The following is a 24,264-nucleotide window of genomic DNA, read 5'->3' on the forward strand; positions in this document are numbered from 1 at the left end:
CTCTTACGGGCTGGGAGAGCCGCGGACTGACGGAGAGCCTTTGCTCCTCAGCAGGAAATACGCATGTCTTCCCCAAAGCTCGTGGGAAGTTTGGACAAGATAATAGAAGCAGCGTGTCCAGCATGTAACCAGCATTTGCACACGTCCTTCCTTTCCCCACCTGCATTTCGGGGGAATGTCCGTCTGTGCATACCCAGGGCTTTGTTCTTGCCAAACCTCGGCTTGGACGCAACTGCTTTCTCCCCAGGCAGCACCGGCTCGCTTTTCCAGCAAGCTGTTGGGAGTCTTGTGTTAAGACTTTTGTCCAGCCAAGAAATGGTGCATTTCTACCAAAATCCTCAATGATCCAATCTGGAAATGACCACAGAGAAGCCTGGAGAGCGCTCCTTCTTTTCAGACGGGAAAACCGAGCCCAGAGGCTTTTTCCTGATGCCACGTGGCCAGTTGCACAGACAGCAGGTGCTGGAAACATGTCATTCGCAGCGTGGGCTGTCCCCTCCATGGCATACCAGGCCTGAAGGGTTACCGGAAATCTGGGGCAGGGGAAGTTCCCTTGAACTCTCTGCAGATCGGCCATAGCCCCGCCCCCTGCAGGTGTCACTTTACAGGGAAGCTCCAGAAGTGGAGGGTGGCCTCCAGGTGAGGCCCAGGAGAGGGCTTTCAGCCCATTTCCTCACTGGCCTGTCTCTCCAGGCTGCTCCAGATGGCTCATCATGGTGGAGGAAGCCCTCCACGGTGGCTCTGGAGTCAGCCTGCCTGTGCCTGACTCCAGCCCTCGGCTCTGCAAACGGTGTTACCTTTGGAGAGTTATTTAATGTCAAGGCTGAGAGTAACTGTATTACGTAAGGCTACCATGAGCCTGCACTGAGTTGTGTTTATAAAATGGATAGAAAGTGCCGGGGGACATTAGCTGCATGCGGAGGGCGAGGAGCAAGAGAGGGTCTGAGACGGAGAGGCAGGGACAGTGCGGGAGTGTGAGCCTGGGCTCTGCTAGGTCACATTGGGTGTGTTTCCGACTTCCACGCTAACTTCCTGGGCAACCCTGCGGAGAGCTGGTCCCTTCTCTGCACCCTTCCCTTCCCATCCGTCAAGGTGCTCAGACTACAGGCATCGTCCCTTAGGCTCTTTTCCAGTTCTTACATCCGATGGGTACTTAAAACAGTTTATTTTCTCGCAGGCCTCTCCGATTTCTTCCCTCAGCAAGAAGGAAGTTTCCATCTCCCTTTGAGACAGGCCCATCAGTCACCTGGCCCTACTCAGCTTGGAGCCAGGCCACAGAGAGCCAGTGTGCATGCATTACGGAGCCTGCCTCCCGACGGCGGCGTGGTGGGGTGCTGTGTGCCTAGTGGGGACAGCCCTCACTGGAAGCATCTTGCACAAGGCATCTGTGCAGGCACAGAAGGTGTGCGGCCCTGCAGGCCTGCAGGCATCCTGGCGATTGAGGGGCAGGAGAGCTGAGTAGATTGTGCAGGACCATGAGCTCGGGACAGTGGGCAGAGGGACAGTCAGAAAGACAGGCGCCCACTCGCTCACCGTGGAGCCACAAGGGGGTTGCGGTGGGTCCCCTGCTCTGTCTGAAAAGCCGAGCTCCCAGGACATCTTTGGGGAGATGTGATGCTCATATCCCAGGCCCCGGGGTTCCTGCCCCTGCTAGAGGACAGGGGAGCGCAGATGCAGCGCCCCCAGGAAGCGGGTAAGGACACGGATTTGGGTTCAGAGGAAACTGGTTTGCACCCTGGCTCTGCGTCTCCTAGCTCTGGGCGCTCACAGGAGCTCACATCCTGTCTGGTAGCGCCTGTCTCAGATGGGGGTCTCCACGCGTCCCAGTGAGTCCGTTGTGAAGGCAAGACAGAACCTGGACCCTGAGGACCTCCTGAAATACTAACAAGGCAGAGTGGGACTTTCCGAGTGTCCGAAGCCATGATCCGTCCTGGGGGACACTGGCCCCCGTCTCCACCGTAGGAAAGCCGTCAGGGAGACATTCCCCCACCCGGCTGCCTCCTGGGACAGGAAGAGGTACCCACCAGGTCTCACTGTGACAAGTGTTTGGTGAACCCCTCACTGGGTTCTGGGGGCACCGAGGCAAGTTTCCCCTCTCACATGGTGAAGGCTTACGTGGCAAGTGCTCACCAGACCCACGCCACACGCCCCTCCCACACTAACCTGCACACCACCCCACCCACACCGGGGGAGGTCCAGGCAACAGGGCGGCCTCCATGCCCCCGCCAGGAGGGCTCTCCGCTTTCCTGGGGCGCGCGCTCCCCCTGGTGTCGGACGCCCAGAACTGCAGCAGGAAGACGAGGGGCTGGGGTGCCCAGAGCTTCCCAGGAGGGAGTGATTCCATGAACGTGAACCGTCCTCTTTTGAGTCTAGGGTCCAGGATGACCCACTTAATCTCACAGAATGGACAGGGCTGCCAAATGAGACAGAGCTTGCCTCTACCCCCGGACCTGCAGGTGCTTCAGGACAAGGGCGGGTTCGCCTTCCCTTCCCGTGCCCGCACGCCTGCCTGTCAATTAAGGACTGCGAGGTTTTAGGGCTCTTGGAATTCCAGCACCTTTCTTCTGTTTCCGCTTTTCAGTATTTCAACCCAGGGAGGAAACTGAGCCTCAGAGCGGGGTAGACTCTGTAGGCAGCAGCCCGCGTTGGCAGAAAATGGAATCAGGACTCTGGTCCCTGAACTCCGGCTTGTCCCTCTCCTCCCTCCCTTCCGTCCCCTGCTCACATCACACCCCTTCCTGGCCCGTGGACTTCCTCTCTGCTGGCCCCTTACTGCTGGCTTATTGTTCTCCTCTTCCCCCTCTCCCCCCACGTAGACCCTCTGTTTTGCTTCACCAGCTTCTAACCTGATGCCTTCCATGTGCCACACCTTGTTGGAAGCATTTGGCATATATTAGTTCATCCAGTCCCCACAGCAGCTGTAAGAGGGAGCTGCTATCTTGGTGGATTGGAAACTGAGTGACAGAGATGTTGAGTGACTGGTCCAAGGTCACACAGCGTAGGCGTGGGAGAGCCAGTCTTTGAGTCTGAGTTTTGGGGTTGGCTGTTGGCTGTGGCGGCTGGTACCTCTGCACCGCCCCCCACCCCGCCGCCCCACAGGCCCCGGCTGCCACTGTGCCAGGAGCCAAGCGGGTGGTCAGATGTCCACACCCTGTCCTCTGTCGTGCTCATGTGCTCAGTGCGGGGGAGCGAGATCAACAGACAACAGCACAACAAGACTAAGTGCCAGGCCTTTTGGGGGGACCTACTCCTTCCTGCTCTGCCTTTAACCCCCTTCTTCCCTTTTGCTTCGACCTACCTCATGCCCCAGGTGGGCGTTCATAGACACTTCAGTGAGAGACCTTGCTCTGTAGACATCTGTCTCCTGTGTGTCTGCCTCTGTCTCTGCTCTCCTCAGCTTCTCTTTCCCCTCATCCCTGTGCTAGGGATTCTCTGCCTCCCACACCACCCCTCCATGCTGGGGAGCACACACATCGGTCAGCACTCCAGCTTTTTCCCAGCTGGCCCCACTCTCTGCCTGCTGGCCAGGGACACAGGTGGCTAATGCTGGCTGTGCACCTGCAGCTGTCCTTTGGGAGTCCTCTTGCTTCCGGGCCTCACAGGTCTTGATCAGCAGATGCAAGGGTGTAAGAAATGGGGCTTGGGCAACAGGTAGAGCCTCTCCTTTGAGGAAGACCTTGTGAAGTTGTACATAGTCAACATGATTCTCTCTCTCTCTCTCTCTCTCTCTCTCTCTCCCTTTTTTTGCTGAATCCTGGGGAAATGCCCTTTTCAGGAGTGATGTGTAGTGGGTTGACTCTCTCTCTAAGGAAAGTTCAGGGATGTCAAGTGTTCTTGTCTTCAATCAAAATGCTGCCCCCATCACAAAGGTTCTCTGTGACCCTGGTCTAGATATATCCTTAAGGTCGGTTTCCTCACCTATAAAGGGAAGGCATCAGATTCCATGGGTTCCTAGACCTTGCCAACTCGAAGAAAGAGACCCACAGGCCCTATGGGTAATAGAAATAGAGGAAGAAGGGTCCAGACACCCGGGTTCTGGTGCCTGTGCAAGCATGTCCCACTGGGGTTGAGTGGCTTTCCATCTGGGCCTCCGTTTCCCCATCTGCTGTTAGCCCTCCACCCTGCCAGGCTCATGGTGTGTGTGGAGGAAGAGAATGTTGCTAACAGATGTGGACTTGGTTGGCAGAGAGAAAAAATGCAGAGAAATATCCTCTCTATTCACCCAAAACTCATGTAATGAAAAGACGGTTTTAGAGAATTATTAAAAAACAGAAACGTGGCCATCATTGTTCTAGAATTTTTGAAATAATTTCTGAATGGCAGAAGGCATGTATTCATGAGTGTACATAGATGCAGGAAGGAAAGGACAAACAGTGGAGCCGGGAGATGCTAGAAGGAGCCCCAGGTTCCTATCCACGGCTGTGGGCGGCAGGGGCCTGGGTCGGCTGTCTGTGGTTAACGGGGCTTGCTTGGAGCAGCTGAACTGGGGGGCTGACCTCTGCTTGAACTGGCCAGTGGGAAGCATTGGTGTTTGCCCCCAGAGTGAGAGAGAGAACAAGGGGACAGCACCTCCCAGAAGGAATGGAAGCCTCCAGACCCACAAGCAGGCACGTGAGACCAGCACAGGAAAATGAGCAGAAGACCAAGAGTTTTCAATCATTCAAAGAAAAACAACATCCTAAAAGACACACCAACCTTTAAAAAAATTTAAAAAAAAAAGGTAAAGAAAGACCAACCTAAAAGATAAAGTTAGGGAGAAACGGAGTCAAACTGACTTTCATGGGCAGTCATCTGGTCACTTAGTAAAGGTTAGCTCGAGCCACACTGTGTCTCTGGGCTGGGCACCGGGGCACCCCCAGGGGAAGAGTGAACACATCTCACGTCCTCATGTGAGCCAGAAGGTTGGTGACACAGATCAGATGCAAATCGAATGAACAGGAGTGAGGGAAACAAGAGGAGACATCCTGGAGAAGGATGGGCCTCTGGTGTGGATTAAAAAGCCAAAGAGAGGACGTTGGCATGAGCCCGAAAGGGTGCTGAGAAGCCCAGCAGAGGGAACAGTGGGACCCAACGTGGAAACAAGAAGAGGCTGTGCTGGGGGGACTCAGAGAAGGAAGCCAGGGCTGATGGAGTGGCACGCAATAGACGGTTCATAGTAGCATGGGCCCACCTGCGGGAGTCACCTTTCTCCACCAACCAAGTTCTTAGGGCCCAGTGAGAAGAAGATAGCTGGGGACACCAGACAAGGACACTGGCCAGGAGAGGACCACACTGACCTCTAGGGACTTTGGCTTGAGAAAACAGCGCTGGGCTGGGAGAAAGATGGCGGCCCCTGCTCCCCGCCCATCATAAGCAGGTGTTGCAGATAGGGTATCGCATTCCTTAGCGCCAGGTGTTCCCCAGAAAGGGATTATCATCATCCGCATGATGAATGGTCACACAAACAGGCTCGGAGGTGAAGTGACGTGTCCAGGGTCACAGAGCTAAGAGAGACAAGCCCAGCTCTGAGCACAAGCAGATGGGTGGGCGGGCATCGGTGGGATGTGTGAATGAAGGCTTACCGTTAGCCGGCAATGAGCTTTAAATCCCAAGCACTGGGAATGCAGCAGATACTCACACATATCCAGTAGATGAACGGACGATGAAGAAATGTGCTCGTGGTTTTATGAACAGCATTACAAACCCACGAGTCCATTACCTTGTTTGACCCCCTGAGATGAAGAGGCGGCGTGGTTCAGAGAGGCTACGTGGCCTGGCCTCGGTCACTGATTTGGGAAAGGCAAAGTAGATTCAGGAATCTAGTTTCTCTGACCTTTGAGGTATGTGCATTGACCCACAGTACATAAATTCTAGGCGTGTGTGTGTGTGTGTGTGTGTGTGTGTGTGTGTGGCGCTCTCTGGTATCCAGTATGCCAGATAGTAAAGGTTAGCACAGTCGGACACTATGGGCCTTTGCATATCCTGGCACTAACTGCAAAGATGCCCCTTTGTCCTCATGTCTTCATTGCCTTTCTCTTGCCAGGGGGAGCGAGGCCTGGATGGATTCCCTGGGAAGCGTGGGGAGACAGGAGAGCAGGTGAGGGGGCATTGGGTCTGGTGGGCTCGGCTTTACTGGAGGACAAGAGCCTGACACAGGGGCCTGACTGCCTTGATCTCTGGCTCAGCTGGAGGCTCCGGGAGGCCTGGGGACCAGACCCCCACCTACACCAGGGTGTGGGAATCGCAGAGAACACACCCCTTTCAGTCCATTCCGTGGATGACGTGCACATGTTCCAAGGACGTGTTCACACTGCAGGCTCTTCTGTAAGAGTAAAAGATTCCAAGCAACCTAGAAGCTCATCAGTAAGGAGCTGGTCGACACGTCAGGGTGTGAGCTACAGGGAAATAACGTGAAACCTTGGAAATCAATGAGACTCCAAGGCACGGTAGGGATGTTCTGTGCGCTCTGTGGTTGAGCAGAAAGCACAGCAAGCGTAGAGTGGTGTGGGAACCGGCCTCCGGGACTTCCGGGGACGCGTGCTCTCTATGGGGGGACGCCTGGGGAGCCGGTGACCTGCTTCTCCGTCCGTTCCTCCGGCCGAGGAGCCGGAAGGGGATTTTTATGCACGTCCATGTTGAACCATGGGATGTGTGATCCATAAAACCAACTGCATCTAAATATTTAAATGGCTAAAACTAAATAAAACCTAAAATTCTACATCTGCATGAAGGCAGCTGGGAAAATACTTGTGTCATTATGACTTAATAAATTAATATATTAGCCAATTCATACATTCCTATTACTAACTTTTAGATGAAGTATATTAATTATACTTGATATATAAATTCATTTCAGTGTATTAATTTCAATGTGTTATATTAATACAAATTACATGCATGGATAATCCCATCACTCCAGAACGCTGGCGCTTAACACACTGGACTGATACCTCCTTATGTCTTAGCGCCTTCGCTTAACCTGATGGCACAGACATATAACCGTCTTCTTACGTATTCACCAGGGACGGGACTCTGATGACCGCTTCGTGTTCTATGGCCTGAAAGCGATCATGTATCCATATTTATTGTATGCTGCCCTGCGCTGGGGCTGAGTCCTGACCCTGAACATCCCCATGTGGTGACGGCCCAGAACACAGGGGACTGACAGCACGGCACAGAGCCAGCCCGTAGTAACACACTGAGGCTGTGGACGCAGCAGGGCAGGGCGTGCAGAAGCAGAGGAGCATTGAGCCTCATGAAGGGTCCCCCACCTCTGCAGGGACATTGGTCTGTTCCGATCATGGCTATTTACAGGAAGAAAGGAAGGGAGAGAGCTCGTGCCTATGTCCCTGAGCACACCTTTGCCTTTAGGGTGAATTCCTGAGAAAATCTTTTGCAAGGGGGTGAATGCTATCTTCCTCCTCTTAGGAGGAGACTCACAGGAGGGCCCTCAGGGTGGGGTGGCTCAGGGTGCCTCCTGACTTCCCCTCCGATGGGAGCTTTCCCCGCCTGGCTTTCCACGGAAAGCCCTGTGGAAGGCTTCCCAGTGGGAACCTTGAGGAGGAGGCAGGCTCCTCTTCCAGCATCTCCTACACCAGCCCTCCAGATCCTTGTTTTTTCCTGAAGCACGAACTGATCCTGGCCTAAAGTCTAGGCAGCCCTGTCCCTTCTCCCTTGGCCCTGGGAACCTCCCTGGTCCTCAGCACCCTCTGAGGGGTCCACGTGACACCCGGTGGGTTGGGGGTGCCTGCTTCCTGCCTCTTGCCAGGAATCTCTCCCGACATATCCCCTGTACCCTTCGGGAAGCAGCCCTTGTCCCTCAGAATGGGTGCCCCGTACCACAGTACGGGCTGAGTCCAGAGCAGACCATGGGATGTGGCATTTGGGAGTCACTGAGAGAGAGTTTTCTAGCAAGAAACACTGTCTGGAGTGTGGTCTGGTCTTCTGGGGCAAAGGCAGATTACAGTTTTGGGGCTACATGACCCCAACCTTTTCCTTCTCTACTCACTGCCACTGACGGTCCTCCCTTTCCTTCCTCCAGGGGAGACCTGGCCCTCCTGGCGTGGCAGGACCCCAGGGACAGAAGGTAAGCCAGGTCCAGGGCAAGAAGGGCTCTGGGCTCCGGGCAGGCGGGTGCCTGGGGCCCCCGGGGAAGCGAGGGGCCCAGGCTGGAGATCTGGGAACAAAGTATGGAGTGAGGTGGTGAACAGAAACTCTGCTCCAAAGAAATTTCTAGTTATTTTATTTAAATTTTGTTTTTCTACTCTGAGGAATAAAAATCCATTTAAAAACAAAACAAAACAAAACAAAAAATCCCTGTTATATAATATCCAGACATATTAAAATATTTTGCTACTTAAATTGCCTCTTAGACTAGGGCAGGCTGTGAATAAATACCAAACACACTCCGTCTCCTCCTCCTCTTCCTCCATTTCTCCTTCTCTGTTCTCTGCAGCATTTTAAAAAATGTGTTTTTTTTTAAACCAGAATCATAATTCTGAAAATGTACTAGATCTTTCATAAGCAGAATAAAGATTGCATCTCATCATACTGGCCATCTCCTTTAGAACATTCTCTCAAGAAGGCTTAACTCAATAAATTTGCTGCTTAGAATTTCTGTATCTCAGTGGAAAAAAACCCATGTGAAGAGTCTTGGCAAATTCTGAAGTGCTCTGAAAATGTGTGTGAAGATAATAGCCTTCCAGAGCGTTCCGGGTGGCAGGGAGAACTGAGAAGGTGCGGTGTGTCCTGGGTTCTAAGAGGAGGGCCAGAGCACAAGTTCCAGATTCTTCAACAGGCCCCTAGGAAGGACATTGGGCTTAGGTTTGAGAATAGCCGGGAGGGGGGAGGAGGAATCCAGGGAGACAAGGCAAGTGCAGCCCGGGAAGCATCACCTGGGCTCGGGGTCACTCTGCAGAGCTCAGGCGGAGGTCACTGCTGATGCCCACCAGCCCCAGCGAGGCTGGAGAACAGAGGAGGAGAGGAAGTCGGCCCTGCTCTCTGTGGAAGTGGGCGGAGTACGAGTTGTAAAGGAATACATGGGCCCACAGGCCAGAGAAAGTCGCCATGGGGTGCCGTGGGGTGCCATGGGGTGGCGGTGGCGGGCATGGATATCTTCCAGACTTGCTCACTCGGGCTTGGGTTCCGAGCTGGACTATTCTCTCTCCCAAGTATTTTTAGAGTTGAGATTTATATTGTTATATTATCTTGACATCAGGATTTTAATATATTCTCACAGTTCCTTGACAGGGGATGCTAAGTTCTAAAATAAGTCGTTTATTTCAAGTCACTAAGAGGGAACGATCCTTGAAGTTTGGATGTCGGTGACTTCTGCTATGGCATGTGCGTGTGTGTGTGTGTGTGAGAGAGAGAGAGAGAATGAGAGAGAGAGAGAGGTAGAGAGTTCCAACCTTCCACCTCATTTATAGATGTTTTTGGCCCCCGCAGTTTGGGCAACAGCCAAATTAGTGCTTATTATGATGAGCGCAGCAGAAGTGCTAAGACAAGGTCATGGGGTCATGGTGGTATTTGGGTCATTCACATGAAGGATCTGGAAACCATGGATGCCCAGGCGATGGGACGCCGTCAAGGCATTCTAAGTGAACGTCAGGGAGACAAGTCTCGGCTACTTTACAATCTGAGAAAGTCTTCGGGACCACAGAGCTGGTCTCACTTTACAGAGAGAGAACAGGGGCCCAGAAAAGTAGGGTGCCTTGTTTGAGCCCCCAGAGGGGCCTTGCAGCAAGGCCTGCATATCTGCCTGCCTGCCCAGCACCTCACTGTAGATCCCCGTGTCGGGGGGAGACACTGTTCGTGACTGGCTAAGACCCCCAGCTGGTGTCCGTTATGTGTTGACTCGTGACAGTCTTCCTGAACCTTAGAAGTGTAAAGCAACAATCATGAGGTCTCACGCTGTCTCCGAAGCCAGGATCTAGGAACATGGTGTACATGTGAGTGGGTCATCGTGGTCAAGGGTCTTGAGTGACCTGAGGTTTGGAGGGGGGGTCCCCATGGAAGCCACCGTATGTTCGTAACCTCATCTCAGAGGCCACGCAGCGTCCCTCCTGCTGTGTGCTGTTGGTCCCATAGCCTAGGACTGATACCTGGTGGGAGGTCCCCACAAGGAGGCGGGGGCTACAGGGGGCCATCTGGGAAGTGGCCTACCACAACAGCTAAAAGGACCATCGCAAAAATGCGTCACTTACATCAGGCAAAGAAATGACTCGAGGACAGATGGTTGGTTCTACTACTTACTAGCTTTTTGACCTTGAACAAGTTATTATGGATCCCTGGGCTTTAGTCTCCTTGTCTCTAAGATAGGGAAGAGGCTCGGAGGGGAGGAGCTTGAATCGAAGTCCTTCGCACAAGGCCAGGTGGGTGGAAAGCCTCCGACATCTATTACCCACCTGCACACAGTTACTGTGGATGGACTACGGGTTCGTAGCCTTCTTTAAGAGTGATTTCACGTGTCAGAACGTTGGCTCTCCTGTTCCGTAAAATGACCTGAGTCAATGAGAAAGCCTGTATTGATGAATTTCATAACTGTCATTGAAAATTCGTGTCGGTGGTGTAATGACGATGGTGATCATTATTTATTTATACAACAATAAATGCAGCAAAAGTAAATGTGGTCGTGAGGCATAGTGGAAATAAAAGAAAGGGGATGCGGTCATGAACCCCAACAGAGTCATGATGCATCCACCTATGACTAAGTATCTCCCTTTCCTATCTGTTTATATGATATAAACTAAGATAGCCACACAAATTACAGTAGAGCTCAGAACAGCTTCTAACAATCGTATTAGCAAAATATTAAGGTTTGCAGGCGCATAGGGAAAATGTAATCGTGCTTGAGGGATTGATTGAGAGATGTTCATGGAGAAATGGAGAGGAGATGAGCCAGCTGGGGTCTGAGGGACCGGACAGTGTCATGTGTATATGTCACAGAAGCACCTGGGGAGGATACACAATGGTAAAAAGTGCCCTGTGGGAGCGTGTGTGTGTTTGTGTGCATGTGGGGGGATGGGGAATGGTGCCATGGAGAGAAAAAAACTAGAATGGAAAGATGGTTCTGAGGCAAGACGTGTTACTGTATGTGCGAGACAGAGAGGGAGGGAGAATGAGGACGGTTGACACTCAGTGACACTGTCCCTTCCCCTCCATTTTGACACGCGGCCAAAACCGCTCTAAGATAAAGTCTATTAAAAGAACATTTAGTTGTGGTCTTAGGAAGATGCCTGATGCTAAGTGAACAGAGATGTTTTTCCGAGTCTTGGGCAGCCAGTGGGGACCGTGGGGTGGTTCAGTGTCAGGGAAATCCTGGCCTGTCTATAGACCATGACCTCGAATGTAACACAGGACAATATCCATGCCTAGAACCACTCATTCTCACACCTCTGCATTGGGATTTAAGAGATGCTTTCGTCTTTCTCCAGTGACTCTGTCATTCTTTGCCAGCTTATTCAGTGCTCATCTTCTCATGCTTCCCCATAGCCCCTGAGCTAGCCTCAAGAGAAGATGAAAAGTGGTGTCCCCAAGCCGTGTGTAGGGACATTGGCTGCATGTCGTGCCCTGGTTTAGGTATGGTTTAGGTATGCGAGAGTGAGAGCAATGAAGTTTCCTATTATGCCGTCAACAGAGATGCCCCATTAGAACCAAGATGAACCTCACACCATGGAAATCTGATGCACCCACAGCCGTCATGGGCCAGGTGACCGGGACACAAAACAAGTCTTTTGTATGTCATGACTTAGTTAAGACGGATGGGAGTGATCCCAGCATCTGTGTGACTTACTTGATAATCACTGAATGCTGAACTCGTGCTGGGCCAGGGACTTGGCACAAAGGATGCACCGTCAGGGGGAATGACCCTCCCCCCGTGGCTGGGTCTGATGCGGTGCCTGGGGCAGCAGGTGCTCACTGAATAGAGGACCAGGAGCTGCTCTCAAGCAGGAAACGGCTGTGACAGCCCCACCAGATCTAGCCCTGACCCAGCACAAAAGAGAAAACAATGCCCCTGTGATCCTGACACAGAGAATCAGAGAAAATCTGTCACCAGGTGGAAGTAGAGCCAACCTGGTGGCCATAGGAGGTGGAGCACGGAGGAGGAGGTGGTCCCACGGGCTTGTGTGGATAAGCGGGGGCCACGGACGGGCGGGCACCAGCAGAGGAAAGGGGCGGGAAGCACGCCGATGAAATGTTTGTCATTTCTGCGCAGGGTGACGTGGGGCCGGCGGGACCTCCCGGCCTACCTGGCTCGGTGGTGAGTGCGCGGGCCTTCCTGGGGGAGGGGCCTCAGGCTCCTGGGCTGATGGGATTGCGTATTTGCAAGAGTCCTTGCCTCTGAAAATGAGGGGGTACTCTTCTGACCCCATGAGTTGGATACAGGCTTTCAACGCTAAAGGTGGGGTGAAATCAGAGAAAAGTCAGGAATTGCTGCATTACAGCGTTCTGTGTGAACACACCCAATGGAGGAGATGGGAATGACTATGGAGGAAACACCACCACCTTTGCTGACCCACCGTTTGTCCCGCAGGTGCAGAGAGAGGGCCTGAAGGGCGAGCAGGTAAGGTGGAATGCAGGTCCTCCTCACATGGGGCTTGGGGTGGGAGCAGGGATAGAAAGGCCGCAGCCATGGGGTCACAGCTGCTTGTAGAGCTCAGATAGAGCCTTCCAGACATGGGTCAATTTGATTTTCCATTAGGAATGCAGATTCCCTCTCTTATATCTCTGGGTCCTTTTTGGGAACTCTGAAGGTAGACTCTGAGTCAGCAAAGGGTCATGAGTCATGGGGAAGGGGGAGCTGTGGCTAATGCATGTTTGGCTTCTGTTTCCAGGGAGCTCCAGGACCACGGGGTCACCAAGGCCTCCCTGGGCCACCAGGAGCTCCGGTAAGTCACGCTACCAATCCAGGATGTACTTGGAGCACCTCTGGGTCTGGAAAACAGTGGTTTTTCCCACTGAGCTCTGTGGAATTGCAGAAGCTGGTCCTGTCCCCCTGGGTCGTAGGTGCTGGTGTCAGCATTGTGCACGAGAGCAAGCTGAATGAAGCCTGACAAGTGATATTTCCATTAGGCAATCCCCAAGTGTGGAGCTGGACCTGAAACCCAGCAAGCCCACCTTTGCAGCCCCCAGTCCTAAACAGGCCATGAGTGGTGTTTCTGGTGGGCAGTCTGGTGTTTTAGGTTTCTTTTTGTTTTCTTTTCTTTTGTTTTAAGTAGACTCCAGTCCCAATGTGGGGCTTGAACTCATAATCCCGAGATCAAGAGTTGCACACTCTACCAACTAAGCCAGCCTGGCAACCTTTGGTTCCTTTTAGGTATAATGGAGTAAGAGGATGGGATGTCACAGAGCTAGGTGAATCTTTTCCAATGCATATTTACTTCTCCCACGTCTCTGATTCAAACTGACTTCGCTGTGGCTGGGAAAGCATCAGCCTTTGCGTTCTCCACTGTTAACGAATTTAGTGATATAGAAATAACCATTTGGGAAGAGGACATTCAAAGGGACTCTGACCATTCTGTGATGGAGTTCAGATACTAAGGATAATTAATGAGCATACAGTCAATTCCACAGGACAGTGATTTCACCAGCTCTTCCTGGCAACATGCTCCCCCTTTTAAGTGACTGTATTTTATCGAAGGAAATAAGACCACTCTTATTTTGAAATGTCTGTAAATCAAATTTATAGGAACTCAATGGGGCCTACGCCTATTAAGAGAAGTGTGTATGGTCTTTTGGGGGTAAAACCAGAAGAAATCTCACAAATGTTTAAGCCCAGTATAATTAGAGCAATTTCATACCAAAAAGTTCAGGTCAGAAGAGCTACCTTCTGTTTCTGTAACCTTGGATGTCTTGCTTAATCTCCCAAGCTTTGGTTTCCAGAGCTCCTCACCATTATGATAACTGTTGGGAGATTTATAGTAGAAAGGCAGGTCGTACCGTGTGCTCCCATGCTTGGATCTCAGCGCCTACGTGCGTTTCAGATCTGTAAGTGCCAAGTGCTGCGAGTCTGTACTATGGTGTGTATACACAAGATCTGTTTATTTACTTTGGAGTGAGAGAGCGTGCACGTGTGCCAAGGGGAAGGGGCAGAGGGAGAGAGACAATCCCGGGCAAGCTCTCCACCGAGCACAGAACCCAATGTGGGGCTTGAGCTCATGAACCAGAGATCATGACCAGAGCCAAAACCCAGAGTCAGACACTCAGCCAACTGCGCCATCCAGGCGCCCCTATACTCTAGTATGTTTGTATGTGCAAACATACGCACGTTAGATCTGCGAGGGTGAAGGCGTTCTTTCTGTTTTGCTGATGAAGACCTTGGTGCAGAAATACTGAGTGAACTGTGCAGTCCCACAGCTTTTAAGAAGCGAACTTGACCTTTGAACCCAGATGGGTCTGACTGGCTTGACGGTGACATTGTGAGTGCACAATGCAGCGGTACCCCCCTGAAATATGTACAGGAGGATTGTCTCCTCTATGGCCCCCGTGAAGGAACAAGAATCTGGCAGAGCCCAGCCCTGCTCGACCCTGAGGCAACCTTCTTAACCTCTCAATCTGGATCCTCCCCGTTATGCGGCTTTTCTTATGATAAATGTGTGGGGGGGGGTGGGGACAGAGGGAAGGAACCTTCAACATTTGTGAGCAAATAATAATGCTGGAGGTGGAGAGATGAGCGTACACGGCTGATCCCTGGTTGAATGAAGGAGACAGGAAGGCAGAACCATGAGTAAGCACCGCAGGCTCTAGATGATTAATGACATTCCTTGCGTGTCTCGTTACTGTGGTCGGTCATCGCATGGGACAAGGACGTGCGGTCCGGAACCTTCAGCAGGTGCAAGCACGTGCAAATCAGCCGCACAGCCCAGGATGGAGCTGTCCGATGTCCTGACGCCGTCCTCTATGCTAGATGCTCTCCCTAGATCATGCTAGCTGCTCTCCCTAGAACAGGGCACAGGGCTCAGAGCAGTACCTGGGTGGGTGGTGGAATTCGCTAGCAGGGAGCTCAGAAACACAAGAGCCCACCCCAAGACTGGTGAGAAGGGTGACCTGTGAGGAGAGACCAGGACTGGATGATTCTGAAGTCTAGGACCAATGTCTCTGCCCTGTCTAAATGGGCAGTTTATCTCAGGGTGTGGATAGTGCAAGCTTATGGAGCGGCGCCCCACCACAGCAAGAGGTGCCCCACCACAGCAAGAGGCGCCCCACCACAGCAAGAGGGGCCCCACCACAGCAAGAGGGGCCCCACCACAGCAAGAGGGGCCTGGGAGGGGGCGGACCGCAGCGTGAGCTCACAAGGAGCAGCATGGACGCAGAAGGACGGCACCTTCGATTCAGCCATCACATCCTGATCTCATGACCCTGTTCCCCCACCGAGTGGCTCTGTGTCTCTGCTGACATGACTCTTCCTCTCTGACCCTCCTGTGCTTCATTCCTACCCAGAGATTGTCATCACCATCACGCGTGTGACTGCACTGTGTGGGCCACACAAGCTAGTGTGTGAAGCGGGGCTTGGGGAGGCCCTGTTAAGCCCCGTACCTGGATTGGTTACCGTGTCTGTTTTGAATCCCCAGCAGCTCCTGGCCCAGGGCCTTCTGCAGAGCCGTTGCTCCCTAAATATTCATTGGATTGAATAAAACGGAGAAGTTGGCTTCAGTGACTTCTGGGGAGAGTGGAAAATTTTGGAGTTTGTGTTCAGCAGTCCCAGAGAGAGGAAAATGTTTCCCCTTCTCTAAATGGAAAACCACATGCAGCGTTCTGCATCCAAATGCCCGAGCGGTCCAGGAGGCTCGTGGCTTTCATCCATCCCCCGCGCTGAGACAGGCTCTGGCCGTTTCATCAATGTCTGGTGGAGTGTCATAAAGCACGGCAGGCTGCACAGATCAAATTGAGGTGTCTGCTGATGCTCAAGGGACTTTCCCTCACTCGTGCAAGGTTTTCCCTCCCCGTGTGCCCTGAGCTCAATGGGGTAATCCTTGTGAGGAAAGGAGATTTAGGTCTGTAGTTCCTGCGGGTTTTCCATTCCTGTGTGTGTTTCCACGGTGTTCTTAAGAGAAAAGAATTTGGATCTAAATACAGTCCGGTTACTTCGTAGTCATGCAGTGCTAGACAGAAGTAGCTCCTTGCATGATAATATTTATCAAAGAAATGGAAGTGCCGCGGGGAAAGCTTCTGGCCAGAATTCACCCAGGAAGTTGATGATCGCCTCACAGCTGAGGGCCACATTCACCCATTCCCATTGCCTGCCTTCCTCCTTGAGCTGCCGTCACGTGGTGCAGATCAGGGTCTGGTCAGGTAGTCCGGGGGTTTGCTCTATCCAGGCTCTTGCTTCCTTTCCCCCTGTGGTCCCCATGGCCACTCGGTAGGTAGGCTTATCGTCCTCATCTCAGAGATGAGACATCTGGGGTTCACAGACACCAAGGAACTTGGGGGAGCTCGTGTAGCAGATTTGTGTGTGTGAGGGGGAGGAGTGAGGGGTCTTGGGGGGTATGACTTGAATTACCAGGTCAGTAGGACCCCTTGCTGTGCCAGTGTTCCTTGCTTAATTGAAATTGATCTTAGACAATTTCATTATTTGTCCGGACGACCCTATATTGCATAGCACCATTGACGAAGTCTCATAACACAAGCTAGTCCTTGCTGAGCCAGCAACATACAGGGACAATGGCGCTGAGCTTATAGCTTAAGACACTTGGGTTCCAGAAACTTCTCCCATGCGTGCTTTATGCGACGCACTAATGCGAGGCTTTTGACCCCCAACATGTTCATCTTTAAAGAGTGAAAGATGTTGCCTACCTCTTGGCTGCTAAACATAATTAGGCCATACAGATGCACGTATTTAAAAAAAAAAATGTCAGATTTGCCAGGATAGGACCTTTTCTCTCTTGATTTCCCACCGTCCCGACTGAAACGGGATGGTATTTTCCTATCCAATGAGAGGGAGTAGGCAGAGTACAACTTGTGGTGTTGAACTCTGTGTTGACTATTGATTCCTTTTGTTTTGTTTTTTTTTTTCCTTTCTGCTCCTCCTAAAGGGTCTGATGGGTCCCGAAGGCAAGGATGGACCTCCTGGTTTGCAAGGTCTCCGGGTGAGTAACGTGTCTTTCCCTTCAGATCACCAGCTCTCCCATGCCAAGACCCCCAATTCAGTAGCTCAGACAGAGGACATGGTGCCAGCCTCATGGGCTTGAGATGAATATTGGAAGCCGGTTGAAGGGTTAGATTTAGTTCAGCAAACATGGTGGGGAGTCCACTCTGAGTTCAGCCTGGAACTGGGTTCTGGGAACATGGAGATGAGGCTGTTGGATGCTGTGAATCATGTGTATGGAACCCCGTAGCCTTATGTGCTCAGAGCTCTGGCAGAAGGAAGCCCAGTGTTGCAAGGAGAGAGAGAAGGGGCAGCTCACCCAGCCTGCAAGGCAGCCAGGACTTCTTGACAGAGGTGGTATTTGAGCTCAGTCTCCAGGGAGGAATTAAAAATAAGGACGAGGGAAAGGATAGACAGCTGCCATAAAGCTCTTAGCTACTATGAAACATCCGTATCATTATTGAATATCATAATATCTCATGGTATTCCACTTAATTTAATTTAATCTAATTTAATTTAATTAAGCACCTGTCTTTTTTTTTTTTTTTTTTAACCAAGATTGTACATACCTTATGGGTCTTATTCACTAGTAAGCACAGCTCCTGACACAGTGTCCTGTGGTTTAAGACAGGGGGATGGAGGTGTACACTTGGGTTGGGTGCCCTCTTGGGGGGCCCCATGGTTATTGAGCCTGACCCCCAACTCTGTGACTCCCCAGTTCCTAGCATGGTGCCCGGCACAAAGTAGGGACTCAGGTCAATGTTTGTTGACCTCTAGTGCTTGAGCTTGTAGTGTCTCTTACTGATTCACATAGAGACTGTCTGAGGGGGCACAGCGGCCCAAGATGGGGTGGGCAGCCCCTGGACACAGGGTGGTCATTGCCCCCCGAGGTACTCGGTTGGAGGCCAGGTGACCGCCGACAGATGGGTGGAAATGAGGGTCTTGCATCTGGCAAAGGCTCTCCAACCCCATCTGTGGCCTTTCTAGCCCCAAGAGTCTCCAGCTCAGTGAAGTGGACAGAATTATAGAAGTGTCCTGGCTTTGCTGTGTGTTAGGGGGCTGGACCCACACTCTGATCACATTTTACATCCTCAATTCTGAAACTGATTGACCTGCTTATGACCCAACAGACTCCCACGTGGCCTAAGCCCCCCAGTGAACTTCCTTCCTTGGTTTTCAAACACTTTGGCACTCCACAACTGTCTTAAACCCTGAAGAGTCTAAGAAGAACTTACATGGAAGGCTAGCTGAGGTGTGGAAAGGGGTCATGGTGGAGAGATTAGGTGGGAGGGTGGGAAGTCACTTACCCCACTGGAAAGGACTTGCGTGTGCCACGTCCCATCCAGCATCACCAGGCCTGGCCTCAGTCACCTGGTCGGAGCCAGGTTGCCTTCTCTGTATAATGCAAGGACCTTGGGCTTTGCAGCAGTGCTCCAGGGTTGGAAACTTGGCCCTACTTCTGAGCAGCTGTGTGACCCTTCATGTCACCTAGCCTCTCTGAGCACGTTTGCTCTGTTGCAATGGGAAGGCTTCACCACCGGCCTGGTTTTGGGGTGAAAATGTGCTCAGGGTGGGTCTGTATCCTTGGTGGGTGGCAAGATGTGGCAGCTGCCGTGACTGCCAGCCTCCCAACGTGCTCACGCACGGTCTTCTAAGAGAAAACAGCAATCCATGACATTATGTAATTGATGCTTAGGTGAACCTGAATCCATCTTGCGTTGAGCTGCTGCAAACATTACTTTTCCTAACATGGAATTAGATGCTGAGTGGAACTCTTGATACAAAGATGACTGCAAACTTTTTTTTTTTTTTAACTACACTTCTACCTGACTGAGTCTTATTAAAAAGGGGAGAGGACACCTCTTGTTTGGAGCTTGCTTGTCGAGGCCCATGCATCCTCGGCCGTGACTTCTGGGCACCCCAGGGTGTGTTCCTGTGTTCCCCAGGATAGCTGTTGTCATCTCCAGAAACACCTTCAGAGTAATACCAGCCACCCGTGTTCCAACCTCCACGCTGGCCAGGGGCCCTAGGAGTTGGATGGGTGCACTAGGAATGGAGATTTGAGGGCCATAACAAGGGAATGCAGAGAAGGAACCAGGGGGAGAGGAGGGGTACGTGTTGTGGTGCTGAGCTCCACATTGGCAGACCTCAGCAGTCCAAGGGAAATGTTTGCCCTGCCCCTTTGCAGAGAGGAAGGGCCGCCTCTGATAACACGGCCACCGGCCACCTCTCAGTGAGGGATACCCAGGTCTGTGTCTCTCTAAAGCCTGACTTCTTCAGTCCTCCCATGTGTCTGTCCACAAAGCTCGTGTCGCGCTCTTACGAGGCACGAACACTCAATTAAATGCTTTGGGAATGTCTGAAGAGATTACTATCTCAACCGCCAGGAGCTCACAGCTGGAGGGACTAGAGAAACCTGGAGGGCTAACCCTAATGCCTTGGTGGGGACACTGCAGTGCTGAGCGGGGAGAGGAGGGTGCTGGGACGGAGTGGGCACAGGGGACGGGGAACGGGGTGTCTGAGCTGGCCTTGCGGGAGCCAGCGAATTGAGCAGGAATCGATGGGCACACAGGAGGGGCTCAGGCAGACTCAGGAAGTGCCCCCTGGAGAGGACACCGCCCCTCTGGACACTTGCTCGTGGTTTCAGCTTTTATCTTCACTCCCCATCCTCCAGCTCGGGGATGGACCAGTACAAGGGACTGGGCCATGGATGCGGCTTCTCTAATTCAAGCTCTGCCAGCATCCGTCCTGCTGGGGATCCCGCACCACAGCCTCTTCCTTTTCCTTCCACCAGCTCTGTCCCATCCCTGCCTCCCCCTTCTCCCTTTTCCTCCCCTCTACACATTCATCTGCTCAGCAGGTGTTTCCAGGGCGCCTGCTGGGTGCTGGCTGTGGTGAGTGGGACCCCTCAGGGAGGGGATCTCTGCTCGCTGCTGTTTACCTCCAGGCGGGCAGGGGAAGAGACACGTCACCTCAGCACCTGCCTACTGCAGGAAGGGCTCAGGAGAAGGTCAGTTAGGGCAGGCTCTCGGGAGGTGGGGAGCTGGCCAGGCCAGTAGCCGAGGGGGCGTGTGCTGGCTGGAAGACGCAGCTAAGACCCAGGCCGAGGCCACACAGGCAGGGGTTTGAGCAGAAACCTGCAGCTGGAGGCAGCCCGGGGCCGGCAGGAGGAGGTCAGTCAGAGGAACTGGGTGCCGGGTCTTGTTGCTTGCTGGGGGCCATTGGGGGATTTGGGCTTCTATTGTGGGGAGAATGTGGGGCTACTGAATGGTTTCAGAACTGTTACTATGAAAAAAATAGACAAAAGTCGAAAGAATAGTACAACGGATGATGCTTTTACGGCCCACAGCCCTCCCTACGCTTACCATGTCATTGGCCAACTTGCTTAATTTATGTCCGAGCCCACCTCCAGCCAGCCCGGTCCCTTTGAAGCGACCCCAAATGTCATCACACCATTCTCTCTTGAAGATAAGGAGATGCAAAGGAAATAAAACCATAATATCATCACCCCAACCAAAACTGATGACGTTTCATCATGTAAGCATTTTGGGGTCAGAATTTCCCTGGGTTTCTGGCTGAAGTCTGGTCACTGCAGGACTTGGGGTAAAAGACACAGAGCGGGAGGCTTGCAGGAACATACCCCCGCCTGCCCGCTGTGCTGAGGACGGACCGTAGGAGAGGAAGACCAGTGAGGAGATGGCCGCAGAGAGCAGAAAGGGAGGGTGGTGGCCCAGACCAAGGGCAGGGGCTGCACGAGCCCCCCATCCTGCTGGTATGCCCGGCGGTGGGGACACGCAGGGTCTGGTACAGGAGACTGAGCCGACGGCCATGGACAGCGTGACCTATGGCCATGGGCAGGGTGACCGATTAAGGGAGACTGATCCAGAGCACAGAGGAAGGCTCCTCCCCGTCCCGATCCCTCCAGTGAATGGAGGCTGGCGACTGTGTGTGTGTGTGTGTGTGTGTATGTCTGGGGACCCCTGGCCCTCCAGTCTTCCTCCGTGAGTTTCTGACTCGGGCTGTGTTGCCTCCCGTGGTGGTTTCCAGGCCAGTGGCTTCCCCTGTGGGCACACACGCTGCAGAGTCCAGTCCTGATGTTGGTGTGGGCTCGACAGCTGCTTCCTGTTCTGTCAGCCTCTGGCTGAGTCAGGAAAAGCCAAGACAGAATGACTTACTCAGAAAATTAGCTCTCTCTCCTTCCCGCGCGGTGACCTGTCATTTCCTCCCCATCGGCCTCAGCTGAAACATCACTCCCTCGTGTCACGGCACACTCAGGCTGGAAGAGGGAAGACACGAGACAGTGACAAGCCACAGGACCCAGGAACTGTGACACTGAGACTAATAGATGGGCTGGGGAAGGCGATCCAACCCTTTATTTTCGAGATTAGCGACAGGCAGACAGTATAATCCCTGGCAAGGTAAACACATTAATTTTGGACAAAGCTGGTATTTTTCCACAATGACATGGTGAAGTGGGAAGATCAGCGCTGGGCGCCCTCCCCATGCCATCCCATCCCTGAGGGTTGTGGCACACAAGGCACCCCAGCATGGGGTGCTTGGCTGTTACCTCCTGGCTGGGCTTCCTGCTTTCCACGGGGGGTATAGGTGCTACCCTGTTTCTCTTTCCGAGGCTCTCCTTTCCTCCTGCATGTCTGAGCGAGGCATTTGGGAGAGGTTGTGGGGAGGACGGCTACTTAGCGGAAGTGGGCGGTGCTATGGTTGCATCGGAACCCAGAATGTACTGGAAGTAGACCCCACCTGGCTCCAGGCCGCTGACGCATTTGGACACTGAAATGCATTCACAGGGTTGGTTTAAAAAACCAAAATCTGCCCTAATCAGTCACCCCAAAATAGATAGCTCGCCGTGCTCACCCAAGGCCCATTTTAATTTTTGCAGAGAATTTATATTTTTTTTTCTTATTTTGGCATTTGTTTATTTTTGTTTGTTTTCATTAGCATGGAAGTCTGTGGGAACCTTCTTTATTTTCGTGTCTGTAGCACCTAGAAGAGCGTGTCACACTTACAGAATGTATACATTTTTACGCACACATGGAAAGCACATGAAGCGCACCTCCAGGCGTAGAAGCAAGCATACGTATGTAATGCCGCAGAGGGCGTAGGTAGTCGGGGAGCGCGGGTGCGGGGACCATGTCTGTTTGCTGCTCTCTGGGCAGCTGACTCAGCGGGTGCCAGGGGGCCAGCGGGACCCAGAACGGGGCATCTGGTCACCTGGGGCCTGACCTTCCACAGAGCATGCTCTGGTATAAAAAAGAGAAACTGGTCCCATCTGTACTTTTCCTTCTGCCTCACTTGCCGTGTGTCTTGTGCTGCTGAGTTCCATCTGAAATAGCATATATGGTTTCTTTCCTCTTTTCTGGACAAACCCAGGGGAGATTTTTTGCTTAAGAGAATTCTGTGTCATCAGGCATTTAAATTGAATGCAGATTTGGAATGTTTAAATCAGAAGATCATCATATTGGTAAGGGATCCCTGAGATGGATAGTAAGACATTTCTTGTTCCAGAAAGATCAGACGACCAGCTCCACGTCCCTCAGGCCTTTGTCACTGCCTCTCCCACTAGCTGGTGACAACCCCTTTGGTTCCTTTGATTGTGTTTTCAACACCTTCTGGATTCTCTTCTCTCGTCAGGAGGCAAGAACTGAAGACGTGACTACCAAATACAGCGCCTCCCCTCTTTCTAATGACGGGGTGATCCCGGGTGTCTCGTGATGTGCCTGATTGAGTCTGTTGTTTTCAGAACGTATTTTTAAGACAGAGTCTAACAGGTGTAGAACTGATACAAGGTAGCAGGAAAAAGCAGTGGCTGGATGATGGACTGGTCTATCGCGGGCACATAGGGAGGTAACTGTTTGCCCTCCTGTTTCTCGCTAATTCCTGCAAGGATGTGAGGTTGGGCAGTTCTACTCCCATTCTGCAAATGAGGAAGCCAAGACTTAGGGGTGTAAATCCAATTGCTCCATGTCTCACGGAGTATAAAGAGCGATACAGGGATTAGAACTCGGGTCCTTCAGGTCCATCTCACTCCAGACCTTCGAGGCAATGTGTGGGCGTAAGCGTCCAGGAGCACACCAGAATTCTCATCTGTTTGTTAGCAGTCCTTGTGGTGGGCATCTTGGAGAGATCTAGGACTCTGTATTCCCTGCTCCCACCTACTTGGGCGGATGCATTGTTGCGCACTGCTTTAATCTCTGGCCAGTGCCCTTGGACCCAAGGGTCTCATAGCGCAGATCGCGATCAGATCCATCCACCCCTGTTTCTCATAATTCGAGGAGAGGAATGCGGGTGGTCTTCTGTCAGTGGCAACTTGGGTCAACTTTGTTTCACTTTGCAGTTTTCAAAGCCTTTTTTTCTTGCTTTTCCCTATGCTACCAGATGGTAACAGCATCATTTGGATCACAGGCTACTGTTTGACTCATCTCGTGGCACAGAGCCAGGGTTTATGCCAGGACACCTTAGGCTTTCCCTGAGCACCTGGTTTCAGCTCTAACCAGTAGAAAATAATCATCTTTGACATTTGGAGGCATGGAGAACAGGAACCGAGCAAAAGACCGTACGGCACATATTAGAATCTGTTGCGCTAGCATTGTGTTCAGCTGGTGACAGGCCCGCACGCGGCTGTGCTAACTCGTCCCGGCTGGGAAGGAGTCGGTGCTGCTGGATTCATGGGCTTCCTCTTCTCCACGGGCAGATCGACAGCCGTGGAAATAATCAGTCCTGCTCAGCATCCTGGCATTCAGAAGAGCTCAAAAAATCTGTCCCTATGATAAATTACAAGCACTTAATGCAAACACTTAGCACAGATATTGTGCTGGTAGCAATTTAAGAGAGAAGAAAAGAAAAAGGACAAGGCATAGGCTTATTGCTAGTCAAAGAGTTCTTTATTGCCGCAGAATTTGCTCTGGCCAGCACTTCTCAAATCCCCGCAGCCGCTTACAGGTCCAAAAGGCAGAGGTTACATAGCTGCTGCTACTGTGTCCACACCTGCTAGAGTTCCCGCCTTCACCCCTGCCCACCACCACCACCCCCACCCCCGTCACCACCTTCACCCCTGCCCACCACCACCACCCCCACCCCCGTCACCACCTTCACCCCTGCCCACCACCACCACCCCCATCACCATCTTCACCCCTACCCATCACCACCATCACCACCTTCACCCTGCCCATCATCACCAACCC

At 52.3% G+C, this 24,264-nt stretch overlaps 1 protein-coding gene across 2 annotated transcripts in view; it reads left to right on the forward strand.

Moving 5' to 3' along the window:
- LOC111146614 (collagen type XXII alpha 1 chain) overlaps positions 1-24,264 on the forward strand; it is a 246,739-nt gene that overhangs the window by 105,842 nt on the left and 116,633 nt on the right. For both annotated transcript variants that reach the window (XM_022502245.1, XM_022502246.1), the window contains exons 17-22: positions 6,023-6,076; positions 8,021-8,065; positions 12,197-12,241; positions 12,515-12,544; positions 12,816-12,869; positions 17,013-17,066. In XM_022502245.1, coding sequence (XP_022357953.1) covers positions 6,023-6,076; positions 8,021-8,065; positions 12,197-12,241; positions 12,515-12,544; positions 12,816-12,869; positions 17,013-17,066 — 282 coding nt within the window. The remainder of the gene's footprint in view (positions 1-6,022; positions 6,077-8,020; positions 8,066-12,196; positions 12,242-12,514; positions 12,545-12,815; positions 12,870-17,012; positions 17,067-24,264) is intronic.

This window comes from Enhydra lutris, unplaced genomic scaffold (assembly GCF_002288905.1).
Source record: "Enhydra lutris kenyoni isolate GAN:26980312 unplaced genomic scaffold, ASM228890v2 scaffoldscaffold14, whole genome shotgun sequence".
Lineage (NCBI taxonomy): Eukaryota > Metazoa > Chordata > Mammalia > Carnivora > Mustelidae > Enhydra > Enhydra lutris.